At 39.1% G+C, this 23967-nt stretch overlaps 1 protein-coding gene and 2 long non-coding RNA genes across 3 annotated transcripts in view; 2 read left to right on the top strand and 1 right to left on the bottom strand.

Moving 5' to 3' along the window:
• The window catches only part of LOC121707482, a 45516-nt gene extending 37611 nt beyond the window's left edge, over positions 1 to 7905 (top strand). Inside the window, exons 2-3 of the long non-coding RNA XR_006031339.1 lie at positions 7231 to 7289; positions 7684 to 7905. This is a non-coding gene — a long non-coding RNA (uncharacterized LOC121707482). The remainder of the gene's footprint in view (positions 1 to 7230; positions 7290 to 7683) is intronic.
• A 1743-nt stretch (positions 7906 to 9648) lies between these two features.
• The window catches only part of LOC121706930 (sodium- and chloride-dependent GABA transporter 2-like), a 28111-nt gene continuing 13792 nt past the window's right edge, over positions 9649 to 23967 (top strand). Inside the window, exons 1-3 of the mRNA XM_042089080.1 lie at positions 9649 to 9700; positions 10129 to 10325; positions 10761 to 10895. Coding sequence (XP_041945014.1) covers positions 10130 to 10325; positions 10761 to 10895 — 331 coding nt within the window. The 5' untranslated portion in view covers positions 9649 to 9700; position 10129. The remainder of the gene's footprint in view (positions 9701 to 10128; positions 10326 to 10760; positions 10896 to 23967) is intronic.
• LOC121707481 lies at positions 11435 to 18092 on the bottom strand. The gene is made up of 3 exons (XR_006031338.1): positions 17955 to 18092; positions 12027 to 12192; positions 11435 to 11794 (listed from the first exon to the last, which is right to left on the bottom strand). It is a non-coding gene; the product is annotated as an uncharacterized LOC121707481 (long non-coding RNA).

Genomic DNA, 23967 nt, shown 5'->3' with positions numbered 1-23967 from the left:
GTGGGAAAACATGTTCCGTTTTCAATTGTTCCAATAGCAGCAATAAAATTACCAGTTGGAACAAAAAAAAAAAGTGAGATACACAAAATACCCCGGGTGGACTGCCCCTGTCTGGTAGCCTAACGTTACCATACAGTTTGCACAGATAGCAGTTAGCTGTACCTTACCCTTTCCTTTTGAAATGTGAAAATTAGATAAACAATGGTCACAAATGAAAAACATGAATTTGTTTATTTGATATCCATTCATTTATTTATTGTTGCCAAATGGACAGATATTTTTAGTTTCCTCGTTAGCTAGCCTAGCTAGCATAGTTATTGCTGATGTTAGAGCTAGATATCAGTAGTTAAGTAGATATAATATCAACCTAGTCCTAATTATGTCTTTATTTCCTCATTCTCTACTCTAAGCTATTTTCATAAATAATCATTAAGATCGCTTGTACCTTCATCTGTGACCGGAGACCACTGTCTAACATCATCAACCCAACAAGCCATACTGCCTGGCTGTAGCTGTCATTGAGGGTGCGTTATCACGGAGGTTTGTTTACCAGAGGCGATTGCTCTAAGACTACAGGGGAAGCTCAGCCTCCTCTAAAATATCACAGAAAATCGCATCAAATAACACTATTACATTAGCTTCTAGCCTACTATTCCAACTATAACATGCTGAAAACATGTTCATCTTCATGGCTAGTTTGTTCAGCAATAAGGTTTTGTCGGTCATTTATCGTGATTTCGCACCCGTAATACATTGCTGTGACGACACGATTCATCAAAAAAACATGCAAAAAACCCATAGACGCTCGGCTTCACTGGACTTTCAATGGCACTTACAGAGTGGGCTAAACTCAGTGCAGAAAAGCTACACGTTTATTGGACAAGCGCCACAAAATCGTCATTTCCAGGGAAGCCCGGCGTCTCTGGGAGTGAATAGGCGTGTTCGACTTGAGGCAGATCTGTGCAGATCTGACTTGATGTGATGCATGCTGGGTTGAACACAATGCATACTGGGATGGACGCAATGCTTGCTGGTTAGAAATTCTGTCCGACTTCTGTCAGCCGGGGAGGGACTTACCACCGTGACACCATGTTACATGACCTTAAAATATTGCGGGAGTCTTACCTAGCGTTCATGGGCTTCGGAAAAACCTTTCTCCAAGTGAAAACATCATCATTCCGCATCATTCACGTCACTTAATGTGTGAGTCAGAGGTCGGAAACTGGGGCTAGATTTTGCTAACAGAGTTGCCCAGTTAGGGGCTCGTCATCACTTTTGTCGTCACGTTGTAGTTCGTTTGTAGTCCATGTGGCCTTTCATGTCCAACAGTTTTAATGTGAACTTGGGAATTTGCCCTTTTTATCACTTGAAAGCTGCATATCTTTCTTTCACGAGCATCTTACACTATATTTTAAGCAAATACAGTTGTTTGTTTAGGATTAGTGAGTGTATGTTTTAACCTTTGTTGTGGCATCCGTGTTTGTCACACATTCCGTTGGCAAAGCACATGAACACTTGCTGTCGGAAAAACAAGTAGCCATGGGGGCGGTCCTTGTCATTCCGAGGTGCCCTGAATGCACCATTAGCCTGCAGACAGATCTTGCAGTTGCCTTTCACGAACTGCACGAGCTAAAACACGCCCTCATGACGTCAGTTCAAAGACGTGATAGGGCCATTTGGGAGGAATGTCCTCATGACGTTTTTGACGGGAGTCTCATGCTGCTTCCTTATGTTGGAATATACGAAAATAAACAGAAATCGAAGGGATACCTTCTTATACGTGATTTCTGCAACAATGGTAGGCTAGCCTACTGAAAACGTTTGGATATTCTGTTATTTCCTGCTGTTGGTTAAATAGATAGACACACATAGGGAAAACACTTGATATTGAATTTATGTGCTACAATGCAGGCCTGTTAACTGTGTGACAACAGTGGTTTATTTAAACTACATCATAAGAATTTATTTCGTCAGTCATCATGCTCATTTTAATGAGTAAGAATGAAAGTTCTGCTGTGTTTATTGCAAACAAACTTCCGCGATATCTCCCGCGAGTCACGTCAGGCAGACTGTAGCCTGTCTTTCCGGGATGAGCTGCCCTCTGTTGTAGCTCCTCCCGGCTAGCCTCTGAAGATCACGTTTACGTAGAAAGCCAGACCAAGTCAGACTCAGTCCAAGTCGAACAAGCCTACTGCTTCGAAACGTGGTTCAAAACAGCCATACCATGTGACCACTGCTTCGAAACATAGTTCAAAATCCCCATGTCATGTGACCAAAGTTAAGTGAACCTTTGGTGCATTTCACCGGTGTCAGCAGGCGTGCCCGCTCGTTCAATTAACAGTGTAGACTTTTCTTAAGCAATAACCATGATGGTGTAGTGGTTAGTGAGGGTGTTTTTTGCACGGTAGCCTAGGCTGCTCAAATGTGGTTCGATCCCCGTTTGATTTGTAAGGTATTGTTTCAGATCGTTTATAAGTTTTCTTGATTCATCATTAACCACACAGTTTCAACTAAACTCTCAGAATGGTCAAAATCGAGAGTTTTTATAAGAAAGTGATTTAGAGAACACTAGTGGCAGCAATAAGATTCTCTTTATTGTGACTTCATGTGGTCTCCCATCCAGTAATAGACCAAGGGCATGACTGCTTAGCTTTTGACAAAGACTGAACACAGGTAACACAGCGAGCCACGAACTTTAAAGACTACATCTCCAATTCGAAGCATTTGACAGATTTGTTTCACCCTAAAAAGCTCTGAGGTGGTGGAATTGTTTCGAAACTTCGGAACAATTCGGCACAATTGCTTCGAACGTTTCAGTGTTTCATAAAGCCTTGCTTTGCCCAGAGAATGTCTAATAAGGGGAGAACTGCCACTCTCGGAAAACTTCCTGTTTCTGAACTGGTTGCAGTTCCTTCTGTGGTTCCACATGAGGGCGCTCGTCCACGAGTGCAGAATGCATGGAGGTCTATGGAGCTGTACCCCTCAAAATCCACTTTTCTTGGGATATAATTTTTTTCCAAGTAATTTGAGTATTGCATTCGAAAGGGGAGGCAAAGAAAATACACTTGGTTGAGTATTATATTTTTTAAAGTCACTTAATTGTTCTAAAAAGCCTTTCAAATGTGTCAATGACGTCATTCATTAGCACAATGCTAGCGTGTTATGTGCATAGATATAGATTTTAGATCAAAAGTTGAATGAACGAGTACTTATGTCCTTTTCATTTCTTACAGGTTGGGTCATTGTTGCCCATATCACGCTAGCATTGTGCTAATGAATGATGTCATTGACATATTTGAAAGACTTTTTAGAAGACTTACTTGACTTCAAAAAATATAAGAATCAACAGTGTGTATTTTCTTTGCCTCTCCTAGCGAATGCAACATTCAAATTACTACTCAAAAAATGATATACAGAGAAAAGTGGATATTGAGGGGTAAAGCTCCATATAGAGTTCTCAACGGGCCTGAAAATTACAACCTGACCGACCCGGCCCGTGGCTTTTAAAGCCCGGAACCGATGTAACCCGACACATCAACATGAATTATCTGCCCGAACCCGGCCCGCGGTATAACATAGCCTACGTTTTGAATGTTAAACCCTGACTTAGGTGAAGATTCAATACATTAGCGTGACAATTTACTTAAATAGGCTATGTTGTTGGGAAGCTTAGTTTATGGCCGTTAATGTGAGCACAATAACTTAATTTTGTACATTTTACCAAAGCGACTGGTTTCGCCTTGCAGGGTCACATATTTCATCAGCACCTTACATTTTGAGCATTGCACATAACCTGTAGAATTTCCATCAGAATCCAGCACCACTCCAAACACTTTCCAGACCTCTGATTTTCCCACTCCTGTAGTAGCGATGGTGAATTCACCTGCGGCAAGTTTACTTTTCACCAACTCCCATCTTCTTATCCAGGCTAAAGGCGTGCACGCAGCGGCGTCAGGTCTGCCCCCGTCCCTCTCCATGATGCACGTTGCACGCAGTAACCAGACTTTCTTTACAGTGAACAGCAGCGATGATTAATAAATGTTTTTTTTTTTTCACTGAGCGGAAAAGATTAAGCCCGAGGTCCGACCCGACCCGAGTCATTTGCTTATATTTTCGACCCGAACCCGGCCCGAACCTGCGGTACGTAGTGCGGGTCCCGTCGGGTTTGTCGGACCGACACGACCCGTTGAGAACTCTAGCTCCATAGACCTCCATGCATTCTGCACTCGCCTGTGAGCGCCCTCAAGTGGAATCTGAGGAGGAAGAAACCGGAAGTAACCAGACAGTGCCAATTCTCTTCCTATTAGACATTCTCTGGTATTACTTCTTCAGGAGTAAAAAATAGACGCCTGGGTGTCAGATGTCATATTTTTACGTGTGCCACGCGCAAAAACTTTGCGTCTGACGTCAGAAGTAAAAAAATGACGCCTGGATGATTTACTGCAATGCCCATGGAAACAAGAAATACGGCTGCTGGTTGCTAGTCGCAGACGATATATATCGCCCACCCCTACTATGAACTGAGACTTGATAAGTCATATTCTATAGTGATGGGCGAACGAAGCCTTGTGAAGCTTTTGAAGCTTCTTCCTAAATTGTATCGCAAAATGATCCGAAGCATCAAAGCATCGAAGACAACACAGTGACATCTGGTGGTCAGCAGAAATGACAGCGGCTATGAATTCGACACACCCGAACAAAGCTTACAACATGAACATGAGGGACAGAATGGACACATGGCATGAGATGACTGAAAATTAAATAAATTAATTAGAACTAGGGTATAATGTTTGAATATAGCCTAGTGTGTTCAGCGTTTGAATGTACGTGTGTGTGTTCAGTTGGTTTTAACAAACTGCAGCAAGAAATGCAGCCGTCTGCTATGTGGCATTTAAATAAATAAAGTTTAGGCCTTATCCAATAAACTGTCATAGCCTACTCATAACCAAGAGGCATTATTTAGGTAGTGTGTTTTAGAACTAAACAGGCCGTTGTTAGACATAAATAGTTCATGAACAACCATTCTTGCCGTATGCCTACAATAGAGTAGGGGTAGTGATGAGGACGATAAATCTGCCGACGTGAGTTCAATCCCCGTGAGTCACATACAAGGAATTTTTATTAGGCTTATGCAATAACAAAAAACATTTGAAATTTGACTTTAACAAGTTCTTTAGCAACAATGATTGCTGAGTAACTAAGACACGTAATACAGGTTTAGTTAAATTACAGCAGTGTTGCTCCTGTTGGGTATCAGCCATCAGCGCAGCAGCAAACTTTCGAATCCAGCAAAACGGGGACGTTCGAAGCTTCAGACGTCACCAGTCACGTGCTTATTCCAATTTGATACAAGCTCCAACACACTGTGTCGAAACAATTTGCTTCACGGGAGTGATACAAGCTTCGGTGCGCAGTGTCGAATGTCCCATCACTAATATTCCATAACACTGACTTAGATTACAACTGACACAAGAATGCTATTGTAGAAATGAATCAAATATTATAACATTGGCCGGCGAATTTTACAGAATGGGGCACAGACTGTAAGTCGCTACTTGTAGTACAAGCTTAGCTTGTAATAAGTGTGTGCCTCTACACACACTTATCTACACAATAAGTGTGTGCCTCTACACACACTTATCTTATCTACACAAGGCGCCTTAATGTAGGTGTACTTTATTTATTTGTTCGTCTATGTAAGAGAGACCTTTTGCGGGCTAGCTGCATGTTTTAGCGAGTTAACTAAAGTTTGTTGTCTGAGCTGTCACCCAGCCAGCCAGCCTGTTATTGCACTACTTTAGTGGAAACTGGACAGACAACATAGTTTACCATTACCAAAGATCCTTTATCAACCGTTTCTGCTGTGGCTTACTTTGGACGCGCAGGTTAGACACCAAAGCAACGTTTCATAAGTTGGAAATCAAACACATGACACGCACGCACAAACAGGCAGCGCACTTTTAAACATTTTATTAGTAGCCTACCTAGCTGCCATAAGCTATATGGTTCGCATTAGCTGCTAGATGTAATGCAAAGTGAAAGTAACACTGCGGGTTAATTCTTCAACTATCCTTTTCTTGTCCTTGGAAGAAATAAGAAAAACTAAAAAATATTTACTACTTTTTTGTTTTTGGTGGTGAAAATGACATTGCCCTAAAAACACAGTTTATTTGCTTCATAGTAGGCCTACTAAAGAATCTAGTAGAAAAAAAAAACATCATAATTACATAACATATGGCAGGGACGCATTTTTTTTGTTTTAAATCTTAATGCTTTTAAATCTTAAATTTGTCTATACATGTCATTATGTCATCTCCACCACACTTTGTCATTTCCATCACAACACATATTTTAAGTTAAACATGTAAAAATAATACAACATGCATTTCTGGAAAATTAATACATTTAATATTTTGGCTGATATGTGTAATATTTAATAAAATACATTTGGAACAGTAGATGTTATTTTTGCTTGAAAACACACGTTTTGTTGTGTTTTGGAAACGTGTGATTGGGCAGTCGTGGCCTACTGGTAAGGGCTTCGGAGTTCGGACTTGTAACCGGAGGATTGCTGGTTCGAACCCCGACCAGTAGGAACGGCTGATGTGCCCTTGAGCAAGGCACCTAACCCCTCCCTGCTCCCCGAGCGTGGCTGTAGCAGGCAGCTCACTGCGCCGGGATTAGTGTGTGCTTCACCTCACTGTGTGTTCACTGTGTGCTGAGTGTGTTTCACTAATTCACGGATTGGGATAAATGCAGAGACCAAATTTCCCTCACGGGATCAAAAGAGTATATATACTTATATACTTATACTGGAAATGACAGTTAGACTTTTGGAATAAAATGTCAAAAATATATATTATTCAAGTAAAATCTCTACAGCCACTATTAGGGCAAGTTTCTAGAAAGAGTAGATAATTAAACCATGCAAAAAGATTTTTTACTGAAAGATGTTACATTTCCTGAAAATTACCAGGTCAAAGAGTACCATAGTTTAAGAATAACCCTGCAGCAATAGCATATGTCTTATATTAATGTCAATTCCTGTTTTGTTAACACGGATAGGAAGCCAAGTTGTAGCTCCGAACTTACTGACAATAGCCTAAGCATGATCAATGGCAACGTCTGACTCTGATAGGCCTGCCTATACAGATGGAGAAGAAGAGACTGTCTGACTGACTTTTGTGCAAAAAAGTGAAATAATACTGTTCATAATATTTTTCCCCTCAGGACCAGATGGCTGTGTGACATGTTTTCAGTTCTGTGCAAGGAGCCACCATCACACCATGGTAAGTGATAACTTACTTGTCCTCCATTTACTAGTGTCACAATGTAGCCAACGTGTAGCCTATATTATTATAAGTTATAGTGATATTTTGTAAGCATTTATTTACCAATGAGAATAGCCTAGCCTAATGTTATCCCTTTGCATCTCTCCACAGGGATACACAAAGGCTAGGGTTAAGTGATGCTTTTGGGATGACACCTTAGACTTATTTTATGTGGCATTTTCAAAATGTGTTGGCTATGCAGGTCATGTGACGCCTCTTCTGAGACATTTTAAGGAGTGAATCTTGTATTTACATGTCACCTGTACTATAGTCTTAATAGTCTTATTATGCATAGGATTAATATTCTGCTGATTTGTCTTCCCATTACCCCACAATCCCTCTGTCTTTCTAGGAAGATGTCAATGGCACTGTGCGTCACCCTAAAAATACCATACCAACAATGAGGTTTGGAGGTGGTGGCATCATGGTGTGGGCTGTTTTTCATCTCATGGTACTAGCAGACTTCATACAGTTGAAGGAATGATGAATGGAGTCATTTTACTCCTGGAGAATCCACCAGGATGATAAGGATGAGACATGGCTAGACCTTCCAGCAGGACAATGATCCAAACCATTCAGCAAAGGAAACTCTCAATTGGTTTCAGAGAAAGGAAATCAAGGCCCTGACTTCAATCCAATTGAACAGTTTTGGAAGTTAACTAAAGATCAGTATTCACAAGAGGGACCCCTGGAATCTTCAATATTAAAGGACTATCTGTTTAAAAGAATGGGCCAAAATCACACCAGAATACTGTCACTGATTAGTTTTCGTCATACAGGAAATGCCTAGAAGCTGTCATTATTAGTTATACTAGTTGACGGAGATATTGTTGTGTGTGATATAGCAGAGTTGACAGAGACGTTAATTTTGCTATTTGGTTTAATTTATGCACTTCATCTCGATTATTCAAAGCAATTGTCCTACACATTTAATTTCATTCAAAAAATTATAATGGGTTTGGAAGACCTGAAGCGGTTACCTCCTAGACTGCTGCTTAGCCTTAAAAATAAATTGCTGATGATGGATGAGTAAGCAGTCTGTTCTCCAAATCTCATGGTTGGTACTGCCAGCATGTTAATACTCAAGCAAGCAATGGAGCTTTTCGCTTTCATTTATGTTGGCCTATTATTTTGTTATTTGAGTATTATTACCTTTGTTGAAGTGGTAAAAGGTTGTTATTTCTTTGATTTTCTGTATTAACCGCATTGCTGGGGATGTTGTTCTGTTAGAATTCTAATGGAATTCTTAAATAAATGGAATCTGCATTGAAATTGTCTTTTGAGTAGTTTTTTATTTGAATCATACAAATAAAATATTTTTGATTTTGAGGTAAATAGTAAACCTAAACAGTCAAAAAATGTGTTTCAATAGAGTGAAGTCAACTTAAAAATATAAGAGACTGAAGTGACAATGTTTAGGTCTGAGAAATGAGTCATAGTGATAACATGAATATATTATTAGGAGTGATAACTTAAAAACATCAACTCAATTTCCAGTGTCAATTTTGTTGGTTTTAACAATGGTTTCAAAATGATCAGGTTCATTGAACTTATCAACGATTTAAGTAGTGATTACTTAAAATGTTTGTTTGTCAAATTATTATGTTTTAGTTCATCAACTTCCTAAAAAAATGAGTGTGAATAACTTCTAGTTTAGAGTAGTAATTACTTAAAATGTTTGTTTGTTGAAATTATTTGTTTTAATGGAGTCTTAAGAGCTTGTCTGACTAATGTAACAATAACTTAACCACATAGCTTACCTTTATTTCCAGTGCCCTCTGAGAGTCTTTGTTGGGGATATCAGGTGTTTGTTCTGCTAAACTGGTTTTTGACAACAATAGTATCACAGGGCTGTTCTTCCCCTTCTCTCCTCACACTGCCTTACAGAGTACTCTCTAAGAAAGCTCTAAAAATGGTCTTTAGAAAAAAAAGATTGGTCTCTGTTGTGCCTTTCAGTACATTTTTATTAAGTGATCATCATTTTTTAGCATAGTTTTTTTTAGCGTTTTTAAGTTATAACATCATTGATTAGAAACTACAGCTATAGTGAAAGCCACAACAAGCCACAACACTCTTCCGCTATTATCTCCTCCAGAGGTTGTTTTAGTGCCTTTGCTGTCTGTGTTATCATGCTGAAAACATTCTACAGCTGCTGGGGACCCTCTGCAGGATATTGTGTGTGTGTGTGTGTGTGTGTGTGTGTGTGTGTGTGTGTGTACATGTCCCTGAGGTCCCGCCCTGAAACCTCTGACATCTACTGAAACCCAGCAAGTTGTAAAGTCGCCTTTGTCAGAAGGACCCGAACACCCACACACACACATCTCAGAAGGACAAAGGTGCTGGTCACCCAAAGATATCCACAGTTGAAGGTACCATTTTTCTGACTTTATCTACTGCACACACACCACCATGCTTGTTATTTCTACACATAAAAAAAGGTTTTGTTGATTGTTTCTTTTTAGTATTAATTGTTGTTTTAGTGTGGGTCGTGACTCATTGTAGTTAGGCATTTATATACTGGATGGACTTTTGTATAACTTGATCTATTGATTACTTTGATTTGGCTTTCACTGAGGCTAACTGTGTTCAATCACTTTCAGTGATAAGTTTAACTGTTATAAACCGTTACCAATTTTAAAATGATAAACGTTCATTTCCCGAGTGTATGTTGTGGTGACTGACAGAGAGTACACCCTATACTATCAACTTTCATTGGTGTTACAAAAAATGGGGAAAGGACAATCGCCTTCAAAATGTCTTCGTCCAAATTAATCACTAATACTATTTACATTTACAGTATGGAGAATTCACATAAAGCAGAAGTTCAGCAGAAGCTGGTGGGTGGTGGTGGAGGCAGAGTCCCACCCAAAACTCAGTCTGCAGAGAGAGAACAGTGGTCCAGCAAAATGCAATTCTTCCTGGCTGTGGCTGGACACATAGTTGGCCTTGGGAATGTATGGAGGTTCCCTTACCTGTGTTACAGGAATGGCGGAGGTCAGTATGGAGGTCAATAAATAGAAGCAGTGAAGATCGACTGGTCAGTAAGATGTAACTGGTGAACAGAGGTGGAATGTGTGTGGTGAATGTTATTATTGACACTGGGTTCTGCCGTTACTTAAACTGTTCCACCATCAACTCGGAATTTTTGGACAAAATGTAGGTCTACAATATCTACTAATGATCATCCTTTAGATCTATGGGTATGGTAACTCTTGAAAAAGAAAACAGTTTGAATTTTAAATCACAGCAGTGTTGCATTTGTTAATATCCTCACTGCTTGTTTTCTCATGGTGGTCACTGACTAACAATTGGTTGACCCGGGTTCAATTCCCGCTGTTGTGAGTCATTTTGGATAAAAGTGTCTGATAAATATCAGTCAACTTTTTGTTAATGTGTTGAAATTAATTCAATGTTTAATCCTTTTCCAAGGTGTTTTCTTCATACCGTATGTAGTGTTCCTTTTTGCCTGTGGAATGCCTCTCTTTCTCCTGGAGACTTCACTGGGCCAGTACACCAGCCAGGGGGGCATTACTTGTTGGAAGAAAATTTGTCCACTTTTTGAAGGTACATAAACAAATTTGTTTAACATTACCTTGATTAAGGCTACTTGGGTATGGCTTAAGGCTTGACTACACGGTGGTAGCGAAAATCGAAATCTGCTTTTAATAGCCTACCGTTGCCGCTCCACAAAACGAAAAAATATCTTAATTTGCTGTCTATGTTATTGTCAGTGTTGGGGGTAACGCAACTACGCAAATCAAAACAAAAAAGTGTCTTAATTTGCCCTACGTCTTGACTGCAATGTAGTCAATTGACTGCTTGACATGTCATTTTTATTTTTCTGTACAATAAACAAATACATCTGCTTTATGCCGCAGAATTACATTCATATTGACTGCAGACGCGCCACTTCCCTCCCCATATTCCAAGATTAAGATAGTAGCCTATACAAAAAGTAAGAATAAGTGCGTCAGTGAGTGCTGTTTTTAAACAGTTGAGTGTCAGTTCAAGACGGCTGATAAGTGCTAGGATCAGCAAGACTTGTTGTAAGTGGTGCTATGAGGAGATGCTCTCTAAAGAGCTGGGTCTGGGACAACAAGAAATTGTTAACAGTTATTTATTTAAGACATTTGGTGAACAGGAACATGACAAAACAGGTACAACATAAGTTAGGGATCATGGACGACACGCCATTAGACTATCCAAAGTTAACATGATGGAACAATAATGTGAATTGATAAAATACGGTCAAAAAAAATAACCAACCTTATTTGCACGTTTTAAAGAGCAATGATTAACACAATGGCAATATTGAAATAAAATAAAACATTGAACAATAATGAACATGTGCATGAACATTTAAAACATAAATGAAAAGAAACTTCTTACAAATATCATTCCCCTGCCACTTGATATAAAGGTCTATGGTCCCCTGACCTTGGAGACCCAGAATCCCAGTTGTCCTGAAAATTAAATAAGAAAAAACATTAACAGTTACATGGATTACAATTACTTTGTATTGCACCACATGTGATGAGGGTCTAAGATGGTGATGTCAGAGTTCTGTCAAGGTACTTATGTTATTATTATATTATTATTATTATTATTATCAAATTATGATTAATTATAGTATAACAATATATACATATATTATTAATTATATTATTATTATTAAAGCTATTATCAAAACCTCACCTGCATCTAGTCAGTTAGCAAATAGAATTCAGTGAGGTCCCTGATGAAGGAGATTACATGGGGGTTCATGTATGACGTCTTCTGCTTCACCACTCTCTCAGTCGTCTTGCTCATCTGCTCCTTGGCAGTGCACTTGTTGGAGTCAGGATTAATCCTGACTAAAAACCTATGAACATAAGTATAGGAGTTAGGGGGTGGGGCAATATGTACATGTTAATGAGTAACTGTAAGAGCAATGAGCGATGTAGAATCATACATGAAGACCAGCTGACAGGCATTTCACATCACAACAGGAGTTAGACAAGGCTGTTTACTTTCCCCATTACTATTCCTCTTTGTGGTCAGTGTTGGGAGTAACGAGTTACAAAAGTAATGTAATTACTGTAATATATTGCTTTTTGCTGTAACACGGCAATGTAAGGCATTACAAAAAAAAATTGGGTAATATTTTACTCGGTACAAACTTCAGTAACGCGCATTACAATGCATTTTAACCTGAAATTAAGTGGTATTATGTATTGATACATATTCGCAAACAACACTGCGAGAACAGAGGAGAAAAAATCTGCGCAAATAGCAGAACCAGTAGCTCCTGTTACTGGTTGAAGATGACTGTGGCTGGCTGCAACTGACTCGATGGACATAAGCCTATACGCTCATTATTTTCAATTTGTCAGAGACAACTAGGATATGAAGAACAGTTAAGTGCACTTTGTGTGTGAAACCGAAAAGATCTCTATACCTCGCGAAATAGCACAATTAATTTAATGACACATCTAGAGCGGTGCCACGCTAATCTTTTTGATTCTTGATAAAGCATAAATGCTCTTCTAGTGCATGTCAGCTTTGTGCTGTGAACTTGAATTAAAGAGAATGAAGGGATAGAAATGTAAAAATTTCTTGAAAAAAAATGTCATTGGTCGAGGCCCCTGGGCTTCAGTCCAGTTAAGCCCCTGCATTAAGGCGCCAGTGAATGTGCCTTATATCCTTGTAGAATGGAGAGACACAGAGCGAGTTGGCCTAGTTAAGCAGAAAGCAGTTGATACAGGTGCAATCAGTTTAACTGGCCCTTTGATGGGTCCTAGTAGTGAGCAGCTGGAAGTTGATACAGGTGCAAATCAAGTTAATTAGCCCATTGTGATGTCATCAGCCCATGTTAAGTCTATGGGGAAAAATAAGCTTGTTTTTTATTATTGTTATTTAATATCTCAAAAAGTATAAAGTTTACAAAAGTGAAAAATACATTCCCCACGAGTCCTTTTCAAGACCTACGTTACAAAGTTTGAACGAAGTTTCTACGTTAAGCGGTTAAAGCTGAATTAGACGCAGAAATTTGGTGGGAAGAAGAAGAAGAAGAAGAAGACTTCAGATATCAGAACAGTGCATTTTCATGCACTGTAATTATGCCTATTCAACAATGTCTGATTTCGTCAGGCATCTCCAAACACACCCAGATAGGTCAGTCACCTAGGCCTAGCATATATCGTCACAGCTGACAAGCTAATCATCGCAAAGTGTTGTGCTAATGCTGGGAACAGGCAGGGATGGGCAAAAATACATCAGAATGTATTTCTAAATAAAATACCTAATACCCTCATTTTTAATGTATCAAAATAAACTACAAAATACAGTAGGCCTAACCATATTATGTATCAAAATAAAATACTGTATTTTTGTATTTAGAAAATACTCAAAATACGTTTTTCAAGGAAGTATGGAAGCACTGCAAAAAAAGCTTTTTCCATCCCAAACATGTAGCCTATTAAAACTATATAGTAAAAAACAATACAATTTGGCCCCTGTCGTATACCGTATGCACGTTCATGTAGTGTGATCAGAATTAAGAATAATTCAAGAATTTACATTTACATTTAGTCATCTAGCTGATGCTTATCCAAATGACTGACAGAGCTTTCAATTAAACACATTATAATCAATAGGCAAAAATCATAATTGTGTATCTGTGCCGAAATTCGTAATTCAAGTCCAGTGCAGAACTGAATAAGAAAATCATACGGCTATGTATCTTGAAGTTCCAGTATGTGAGAGACTTGACGTGCCTTAATATCTCCAACCTCAAGTATGCAGCTAATAAGGAAATAGAATTGTTATTTAATTAAACAAGGTGAACTTCTCCCCTCTGTGGAATGCAGAAAGGGATGCTACAAGGAAGAGAATTCAAACACACTCAACACCTTACCATCTATTGATGTCATTGTGGTTGAGATATCTGACATTTTTTTCTGTTAAAGATTGGCATGGAGACAATGGGACATGGTTGCCTTTGTCAGTGTCCTTATGTGAACTTGCACAGGTAAACTTGCTCATCTTTACTTGCGTACCACTTCACACCAGTGCTTCAGACCAGAGCTGATGCTTCAGCAATACTGAAAAGCTGTAAGTGTTGTTGAACACAGCTGTTCTCACATTAGCTGATTGTGATAAACATAAACCATTGTTGCCTAATTACCAATTATTCATTACACCTGTGTGTAGTATGTACTTTTTTTGTGTTTTTCACAGTATTTTGCAGTATTTTTAAAATACAAAAATACACACCAATAAAGTATTTTGATACAAAATACAGAGCCCTTTCCTTCAACCCAATAAAATACAAATGACAAAATACTATTTTGCATTTGAAACACATATTACATGTTTCAGAAATACTACCCATCCCTGGGAACAGGCAGATTACATCTTTATAGTTGGCCATATGATGACATACTTAGGTTAATACTGTATTTCACCAGTTAGGGCACCAAAATGACCAGTAGCTGCACTGTGTAGCCTATCCTGACAAGTTTTGGGTTACAATATACAGGTAGTGGGCTCTCTTGATTTTAATGAGTAGGCCTAAGCCTGAAGTTACAGCATTTCTATCACAATTGACCAGACTTTGACCTTTTGTCTTCTTTTAACAAAATTCTGGCTATAATTGTTCCTTGTATTGCATCATGAGCCACCACTGCACCTATTGCATTCTACTGTTGTTAGTTGTTGTTGCATTCTACTGTTGTTCCAAATCCATATTTCTAGATATTTTGGTAAAAGTAACTTAAAAGTAATACAATAGTAGTGTAATGCCTTACAATTCAGAGACAGTAATATTATAATGTAATGAATTACTTTGAAATGACAGTAATAAGTAATACATAATATATTACGATTTTGAAGTAACTTGCCCAACACTGTTAGTGGTCGACTGGATCATGCGGCAAGCCACTGACAACAGGTGCCCAATGGACCCTGTTTACACAACTGGACAACCTAGACTTTGCAGATGATTTCACATTACTGTCCCAAAACCACCAAAAATGATAAATTGAGAGAGGAAGAACAGAAGGCTGCTGAGACAGGTCTCTACATTAGCACACAAAAGACCAAAGTGCTCAAGGCCAATGCAAAGATGCTAGCCAGCTTGATGGTTAGCCACCAACCACTAGAGGAAGTGAACTCCTTCATTTACCTGGGAAGCGAGGTAGCGAGTGATGGCGGATCAGAAGGAGATGTAAAGAGGAGAATAGGAAAAGCAAGAGCTGCATTTGGCATGGTGGGGCCATATGGACTGGAGCGCATGTAACACTCCTAGGGCTAAGTCCTCCAGACTAAGGCTGCGCTCAAGACTAAGGCTGCGTTCGTGAAATTCAATCTGACACTCTGAAAATAAAATAACGCTCTGAAGTTCAAAAAAGATGAGCGTTCTAACTCCCTGTGAATTTATTTAGGATTACAGACAGTATGGTTTACAATATGGACATCACTATAGCACTTGTGGAACAGGGTTTATGTGTCATTCAGAACTCAATTCCACTAATGCAAGAGCTTCGTGACAGTGATGATGAGGACTGTGTAAGCAATTGTTTTAACCTACTAAATAACAACAGTTAGCTTGTAATGTGAAAGCATTCTAGCACTAGCCTGCAATCTACTGTGTGACGACACACTCTGCCACTCCGTCCCTTCATCTGGAGTGCCCAGAATTTACGAACGGTTAAAAAGTTTCAGAGTGTGCTCAGAGCGCTCAGAGTGCCAATTTACGAACGCACCCTAATTTAATAAATACAATACTTATGTGTACTTATGCTTAATATTATTAAAAAAGAAATACCACCACTATACTACAAAAAAGGTGTGTAAACTTCCATAGCTGTTAGATCCTTCTGGACAGGTACTTCATTGTTAGCACTTATTCTGCCCATATTCTGCATTGGAGGGACCCCTGTGAGAAGGTTAAACATTAATGTTAGATTTTTGCAGTGGTGGACGAAGTACACAAATCCTGTACTTGAGTGAAAGTAGAGATACACATGATCAAATGTTACTCCAGTAAAAGTCCTCCTTTTACATTTCCACTTGAGTGGAAGTACAAAAGTACTTGCCTTCAAATGTACTTAAGTATCAAAAGTAAAAGTCCTGAAATGTATTTTGACGAATACATTTGCATTTACTTTTGTTGAAATTATTCGGCACAGACATAGGCATTCATTGAGCCTTTCTCCTCCATTCAAGGACAAAATCAACTAATAATTATTGTAAAACAAACTAATGTGATATCTTATCTTAGATTCTTCAAAGTAACCACATTTTTCTTTGTTGAATGCTTTACACTTTCAGACCAAATCAAGATGTTCCCTTTTGTGTTTGATAATGTCAGATTGTCCATCATTGTCTATCATTTGCTCGATGGCGTCAAAAGGTTTGTTATATTAACATCAATATTGTGAATTATTATTGGGGTCAACAAGGTACAGTAAATAGTGGATATGACAATAACATAGGTTAGGCAACACCATTATTTAAAGGAACCATATGTAAGATTGTGGCCAAAACTGGTACTGCAATCACTTTCAAATTACTGTAGAGCGGTGTATCCCCTCCCCCTGCCCCCTGTCTTGAGGTTGCCAACCCGGATGCAGAAACACTACTGACTTTGTGATTAGTAGATAGATAGAGGGTGGCGCATCAGGCCAAAACACAACATGACATGACAAAACACAACATCAACATCAGTTGAGGGCTGCAACTTCACTTTTTTAATGACAATATCCTGGCCGGACTACTGTTGTCAGTGATATAAGTATTTGAAATGAACATGATTTCTTAATGTCTAGTGACATATCAGGGCCATTTTAGAAAATATACATGTAAGTTCAGTACACATGTATTTGGACAGTGTTTTTTCCAAAAGGAACTTCAGCTGTACTTCAGCTGTCACAAAATGTAGTGGAGTAAAAAGTAAGATATTTGGCCTTGAAATGTACTGGAGTAAAAGTAAAAAGTGTAACAAAATTGAAATACTCAAATCAAGTACAGATACATAAAAAAGCGACAGAAAGTACAGTAATTGAGTAAATGTACTCAAGTAATGTCCACCACTGGATTTATGAATACAGCTGTATTATACAAACAGACCTCTGACAAGCTAAGTTTCTCTGCATGACAAACTGGTCAACATAGGCAGCTCAACTATTATTATTTTTTTTTAGATATTAACGTTAATGCTTACAGGATTCTTTAATCTGCACTAAGGGGACTTTCAATTAGGACACAGAGCTAACTAGTTATGGCTAAAAGTGCTAGGCTATGGCAAAGATCCTTTAGCTTTATCAACTGTCTCTGGCTATAGTTAGAAGCTAAATAGCTGCTAATAGGCTAACGTTAGCGTTATCTAGTTGGGTTCTACAAACTTAAAAATAACACGGGAACAGATAGGTACACACAACTGATTCCTCGTCCTTAATTTCTATCTCTATCATGACAGTCATGCATTATTGAAGGCATGTTAAAGAGTACAGAAGTATCAGAATTTGTGGGTAGCTTAGGCTAGGTTGCTAACGTTAGCGACAGCTAACCTTTTAGCTAATAATTTGGCTCAGTTAACAGTATTTACCACCCGAATTTCCTTACATTTAAACTAAACCTTACCTCTGAATAGCTGTGCCTCCTCTTCCACAAAGATTATTCCATCCTACAAACGTGTTTTCTCTCACACTCCAGAAGCTCCTGTGTTGAAAGTTTCTGCATCACTTGGTGAGTGAGTGAGGACTGAAGTTGACTTGAAGAAAAAAGTAATGGTTGCTCCAAAATCCCCTCCCCCAACAACATTTGAGTGACACATTACTGTTTAGGCCTTTTTGTGAATTATTTATAAAAGGTATGCCTACATAAATGTTCTAGAAAGGGTAAGCCTACATGTTGCTATGTTTGGGGCTAAAGTTATTTTTAACCAATATGTTTTTAAGAGTGTAAGATAAGATAAAGAAGGAAAATACAGTTTACTTTATTTACAGTACTACAGTGGCTATCTTGTGATTTTTTTACAGTAATGCTTTGACTACTGTGATTTCTACGGTAACACTCAGACTACTGTGATTTTGTCACGCGTGATGTGGACACGCGTGTTTACTGTAAATTTTACAACAGTCTACTGTAACAATCATATACAGTAATGGTACTGTGAAATCCACAGTAAATAGCTGTAGATTTCACAGCCATTTTTTACAGTGTAGACTACGACTTGCAAAAGCCTCGGGATAACACGTTATCTCCACTATCATCAGTCATGCCCCTTGATCAAAGTGGGGAATGAAATAAAAGTGTGAGAACCACTGGCTTAACAAGTTACCTGCAGTCCAGAACACAGAATCTGTTGCAATATTCTGATGATCGGTGATGATATCGGCAAATGTTTGTTTTCCAAAGTAAGAATTTCACTAAGCTTCACCATGCACCTTCGACAATGAATAGCTCATTACACTTGTTACTGTTAAACGTAGGCCTACCTGGTATCATTACAAACATTATTCTGTGTCCTAAAACTGGCATATTTTATGGCATTGTGTCATGTAGGCTAAGTTTGTTGCAAAATCTAGAGAAATGTGTGAGGTGGTCAGCGGGGGACAATTGAGACACACATTGGATTGTGTTATTACTTGAACATTCCACACTATCCACAGCTGTGGTAGGCCTATCAGGGGCAGGAGGATTATTAGCGCAGGCTTGATCTAAAATTCTTCAACAGAAGGCCTCGAATGTTGTCTTGTTCGTGGAGCGCTTTGATCGCTTCTGTAATCTCGGCTTCGTTGAAAATGAGGGCTTCCCTCAATGACCCTCCGAGAATAAATAAAGGTTGAATGAATGAATGAATGAATGAATGAATGCAGGCTTGCCCAAAATAAAGGCCTGTGGTTTGCGCAGCCTACAGTAAATAACAGACCCGCCAGAATGTGCGTTATGATGCTTTTTTACGAGCAAGATGTTTTTGGTACCCTACCCACACTGCATGTCCTTAAATAACAATGATCATCAGTAATATTCGACCATTAATTTGGGTATATGGGCAAGCGTGACCACCTTGATTGGCTGATGATTGTAACGCGGGCATGATTCCAAACACCTCCCTTACGATGATGAGTGACAGGTGACAGGTCTCAGAATGCGTGCGCTACACAAGGACGGAAGATGATGAATAACTGGGGCCGTAGGCTATTCACAAAGGCTTTTATCTTACTACTAGGAGTAGGCTAGGCCTACTCCTAAATCGCACTTAAAGATTTTAGCTTGGAGTTTTCTCTTAAAAGTTATTCACAAAGCCTTTCAGACAACTCCTAAACTAGGAGTGAGTCTTCGTGGCTATGGATGACGTCATTACTCATGCACGAGCTTGACTGAAGTGACCACCTTGATTGGCTGACGATTGTAACGCGGGAATTCCAAACACCTCTCTTCCGATGATGAGTGACAGGTGACAGGTCGGAGAATGCGTGCGCTACACAAGTAGTGCGAAGGACGGAAGATGATTAATAACTGAATAAAAAGGCCTAGCCTAAATGAATAAAGAGTAAGGCAAAACAAATAGGCTAGCCTAGTAGCCTAATGAAACATAGGCCTATGGATTGATGCAGTAACCTACCTACCAACATTATTAAATGAATCTGTCACCATATGCCTAGGCTACGTTTGCAAAGAGGAGAACATTTTAATTTGATTCACAATGAAACATTACATTTAATTTATATGTTAACAATGAGTAGTTTTGGTTGTTGTTGGTGGCGTTATTGCATCCCTTTTATGAATGCAAAATTGTTCCCTCGTGATTGGAAGCTCCTGTTGCGCATAGGCTACGCATTTCAAAACATCGCAACGTAAAATGCCACAAAAAAGCTGTTAATGAATAGGTCTTAGTGAGTTAGAAGTCCTCTCGACTTATGCTGTCCCAGACTTAGGTGCTACATTCAGGTCTAAAATGCTTCGTGAATTACTTTTTGTGAAAAAATTAGGAGTCCTAAAGTTAGGAGTGACACGCCCATTATTTTTAGGAGTTTCTCCTAAATTCGCCAGTTAGGAGCTAGGCCTACTTTTAGCCTTAAAATTCTTTGTGAATATGGCCCCTGAATAAAAAGGCCTAGCCTAAATGAATCAAGGCAAAACAAATAGCCTAGCCTAATGAAACATACGGATTGATGTAGTATCTTTGTAACATTATTAAATTATTCTGTTACTATGCCTACGTTTGCAAAAGAGAACATTTTAATTTGATTCACAATAATGTTACATTTACTTTACATGTTGACAATGATTAGCCTACTTTTGGTTGTTGTTGGCGGCGTTATTGCATGTTAGTTACAATGCAAAATTGCTTCCTCACGAAAGCTCCTGTAGCTGCATAGGATTTCAAAACACGGCAAAATGCCGCAGGTTTGTGAATAGGTCTGTGAGTAAGGAGTCCTCTTGACTTCTTTTAAGCTGTCAGAGGTGGGAAGGTGTGATTTGTTGGGGGCAGGGGCGGATTAACTGGGCACAAATGTCTGATGGCCCCCCCTTCCCCCCAGCCAATGTGAATCGGGTGGTTAGTTAATAGGCCTATCGTGAAGATTTTTCCTGCCATCTAAGGCACGAGCGCATCTGTGAGGCCAAGCCTCACCAAGTAGCTCGTTTGTTTACAACTAACATTACATTTATTTAAACTGCTAGGCTATGCCGAAATAGTTTTCAACATTTTGAATATTAGTGTCGGGTGAAAGACATCGTAAAACACTGAAAGTTAATATTTTGTCACTAGCAACATACATCTGTCCTTTGTCAAATGTATTATGTTCCAAGTAGCCTATGCGTAATTCTGCTTCATAAAGTTGAACAAATACATTTGCTTATTTCACAGAAAAATATAAATAGCCAGTTAGGCTCTACAGTGCAGAGTTGGTAAGTTATGGTAGGCCAACTTGCAGTGAACATAAAAACAGGGGAAATTATTTCTCTTGTAGCTGAGTAGCCTCAGGTGCGCACGTAGACATAAGGCCGAACCTGCAAGCGCCAATGAATCGTGCTCTCACGACAATCACGCCGTTAAACTTAAATAGGTTAACATCACTCTAAGTTCGCCTTCAAGCAAGGAAAACGATGATTTGAAGACATCTGTTTCGTTGGAAGGGCAAGGGGTAGCAACAGGGCAACACAGAGACAGGCTCGATGGCAGGGCTGTTATGAGAGTAGGCCTATTAAAATATGGGATAGGCCTATTCTACGGGAAAACATTAAAACGGCAAGACAGCGGGGGAAAGTTAAAATACGTGATAAACACGGAAAAAGTTGGCATGCATTGTTTCGGTCCCCGTGCACAGGGAGTAGGGGGAGACCGGGGCTGGTTGGAACACTTTTCACTCTCGGTTATATTTATCCGTCTTACAATGCGTTGAAATGGTCAAATTGTGATTAACTGAAAGCTTGGGATCTCAGCTACAAAATGTATACATTCAATGTCAACAAATGATCCCTTGTTTTGAGTTATTTATGATTAAAGTGGTGTTGTGCATGTGTGCCAACCTGCCCCATGCACGGGGTTGGTTGGCACATGTAGTCGGGGTTGTTTGGAACACCTATGTTATAGTCCTTTGCAGTACTCCTTTTGGTTTTGTTTGAAGTGCTCATCTATATCACTACCTGTAGGGCTTTGCTGATGTCTTTCCTGTGTGTTTTTTTTAGGGCCCACCGTCAAGACCAATTTGGTCCCTACCGATTTTTTTTTTACTTCAAATGTTTAAAAATGTCTGAAATGCTTCCAAATGTAAAACTATGTTCAGTAATTACAATAACAATGTTAAAATAAAGATTGATTATGTTTTTATGCATAAAATACAAAGTTTATAGATTTGTCACAAAATAGCCATAGGGAATGTATGTGCCAACCAACCCCAAAATCAGTGTGCCAACCTGCCCCGCCCCCCTTTAGGTCAAACTTTTTTGCACAAATGCTGTTAGCCTGCTAATATCAGTCACCTCAGGTTTTCAAACTTCATTTTAAATTATAGATGAGTCCCCTAGCAATCAATTATCATCAATATATTTTTTTATCCCTAACTATTACCCTTCTAGGATGTATTTAGTGGGAGGTGCATATTCTAAGTTTTGACACTAAAAATTAAAAAGTTGTTCTCACCTAAAGGGTTAATGACCTGGAGACCAGGGGCCGTATTCACAAAGCCTTTTATCTTACCACTAGGAGTACTCCTAAATCGCACTAAAAGATTTTAGCTAGGAGTTTTCTCTTAAAAGTTATTCACAAAGCCTTTCAGACCTACTCTTAGTAAGGAAAAATGACAACTCCTAAACTAAGAGTGAGTCTTCGTTGCTATCAAAGATTAGATTCTAAAGCTCGATTGGCTGATGATTGTAACGCGGGAATGATTCCAAACACCTCCCTTACGATGATGAGTGACAGGTGACAGGTCTGAGAATGCGTGCGCTACACAAGTAGTGCGAAGGACGTAAGATGATGAATAACTGAATAAAAAGGCCTAGCCTAAATGAATAAAGAGTAAGGCAAAACAAATAGTCTAGTAGCCTAATAAAACATAGGCCTATGGATTGATGCAGTAGGCTAGGCTATCTTTGCAACATTATTAAATTAATCTGTCACCATATGCCTACGTTTGCAAAGAGGAGAACATTTTAATTTGATTCACAATGAAACGTTACATTTAATTTACATGTTGACAATGAGTAGTTTTGGTTGTTGTTGGTGGCGTTATATCATCCCTTTTATGCCTACAATGCAAAATTGTTCCCTCACGATTGGAAGCTCCTGTTGCGCATACCCATTTCAAAACATCGCAACGTGAAATGCCACAAAAAGCTGTTTGTGAATAGGTCTTAGTGAGTTAGGAGTCCTCTCGACTTCTTTTAGGCTGTCCCAGACTTAGGTGCTACTTTTAGGTCTAAAATGCTTCGTGAATTACTTTTAGTGAAAAAAATTAGGAGTCCTAAAGTTAGGAGTGACGCACCCATTATTTTTAGGAGTTGCTCCTAAATTCGCCACTTAGGACCTACTTTTAGCCTTAAAATTCTTTGTGAATACGGGCCCTGTTACATACGTGAGTTTACGCTACTCAATAAGGCCGTCAGTTTAGTGTTGGAATTTTGTTGCAGCTCCCTCTAGTAGCCTGGATATTAACAGTGTTTCAACCTGCCCCTGTTCCAACCAGCCCCGGTCTCCCCTATTTGTCATATTATTAATCACATATGATTATTTGTGAAATTGTGCAAACAGGCGCAACACATTTGAAAAGGAAGGACTGTAGCATGCAAGCTCACGGGAAAGATTGATTTAAGAACGTTATCACAGTGTGTGGCTGTGGCGCGGGCGGAAGACAGCGACAATTGGCAGGGGAGGGTCATGTCTTTTAACAATTCTGTCGGAGGGTCATTGAACAATTTCTAGCAGGCAAGAGAGGGTCATGCAACTTCCAACTGAAGCACTCAAAATTCCTCCGGTGGCCCCTTCAATAAATAATGAACAGTCCCTAGATTGCTGCTGGGCTATATGTCTTGGTTCATGTCTGTTAACAACTCATTGCCGTCAAACGCATAGATTCCTATCTCGCGGTTGCATCCATTACAAACAAACATGCAATGTGAACATCTGGGATTGGGGAGAGCACTA

The sequence above is a fragment of the Alosa sapidissima genome, chromosome 4, assembly GCF_018492685.1.
Source record: "Alosa sapidissima isolate fAloSap1 chromosome 4, fAloSap1.pri, whole genome shotgun sequence".
In the NCBI taxonomy this organism is placed as follows: Eukaryota; Metazoa; Chordata; class Actinopteri; order Clupeiformes; family Clupeidae; genus Alosa; species Alosa sapidissima.
Note: the sequence above shows the minus strand (reverse complement) of the source record. Positions and strands in the feature narration are given on the sequence as shown.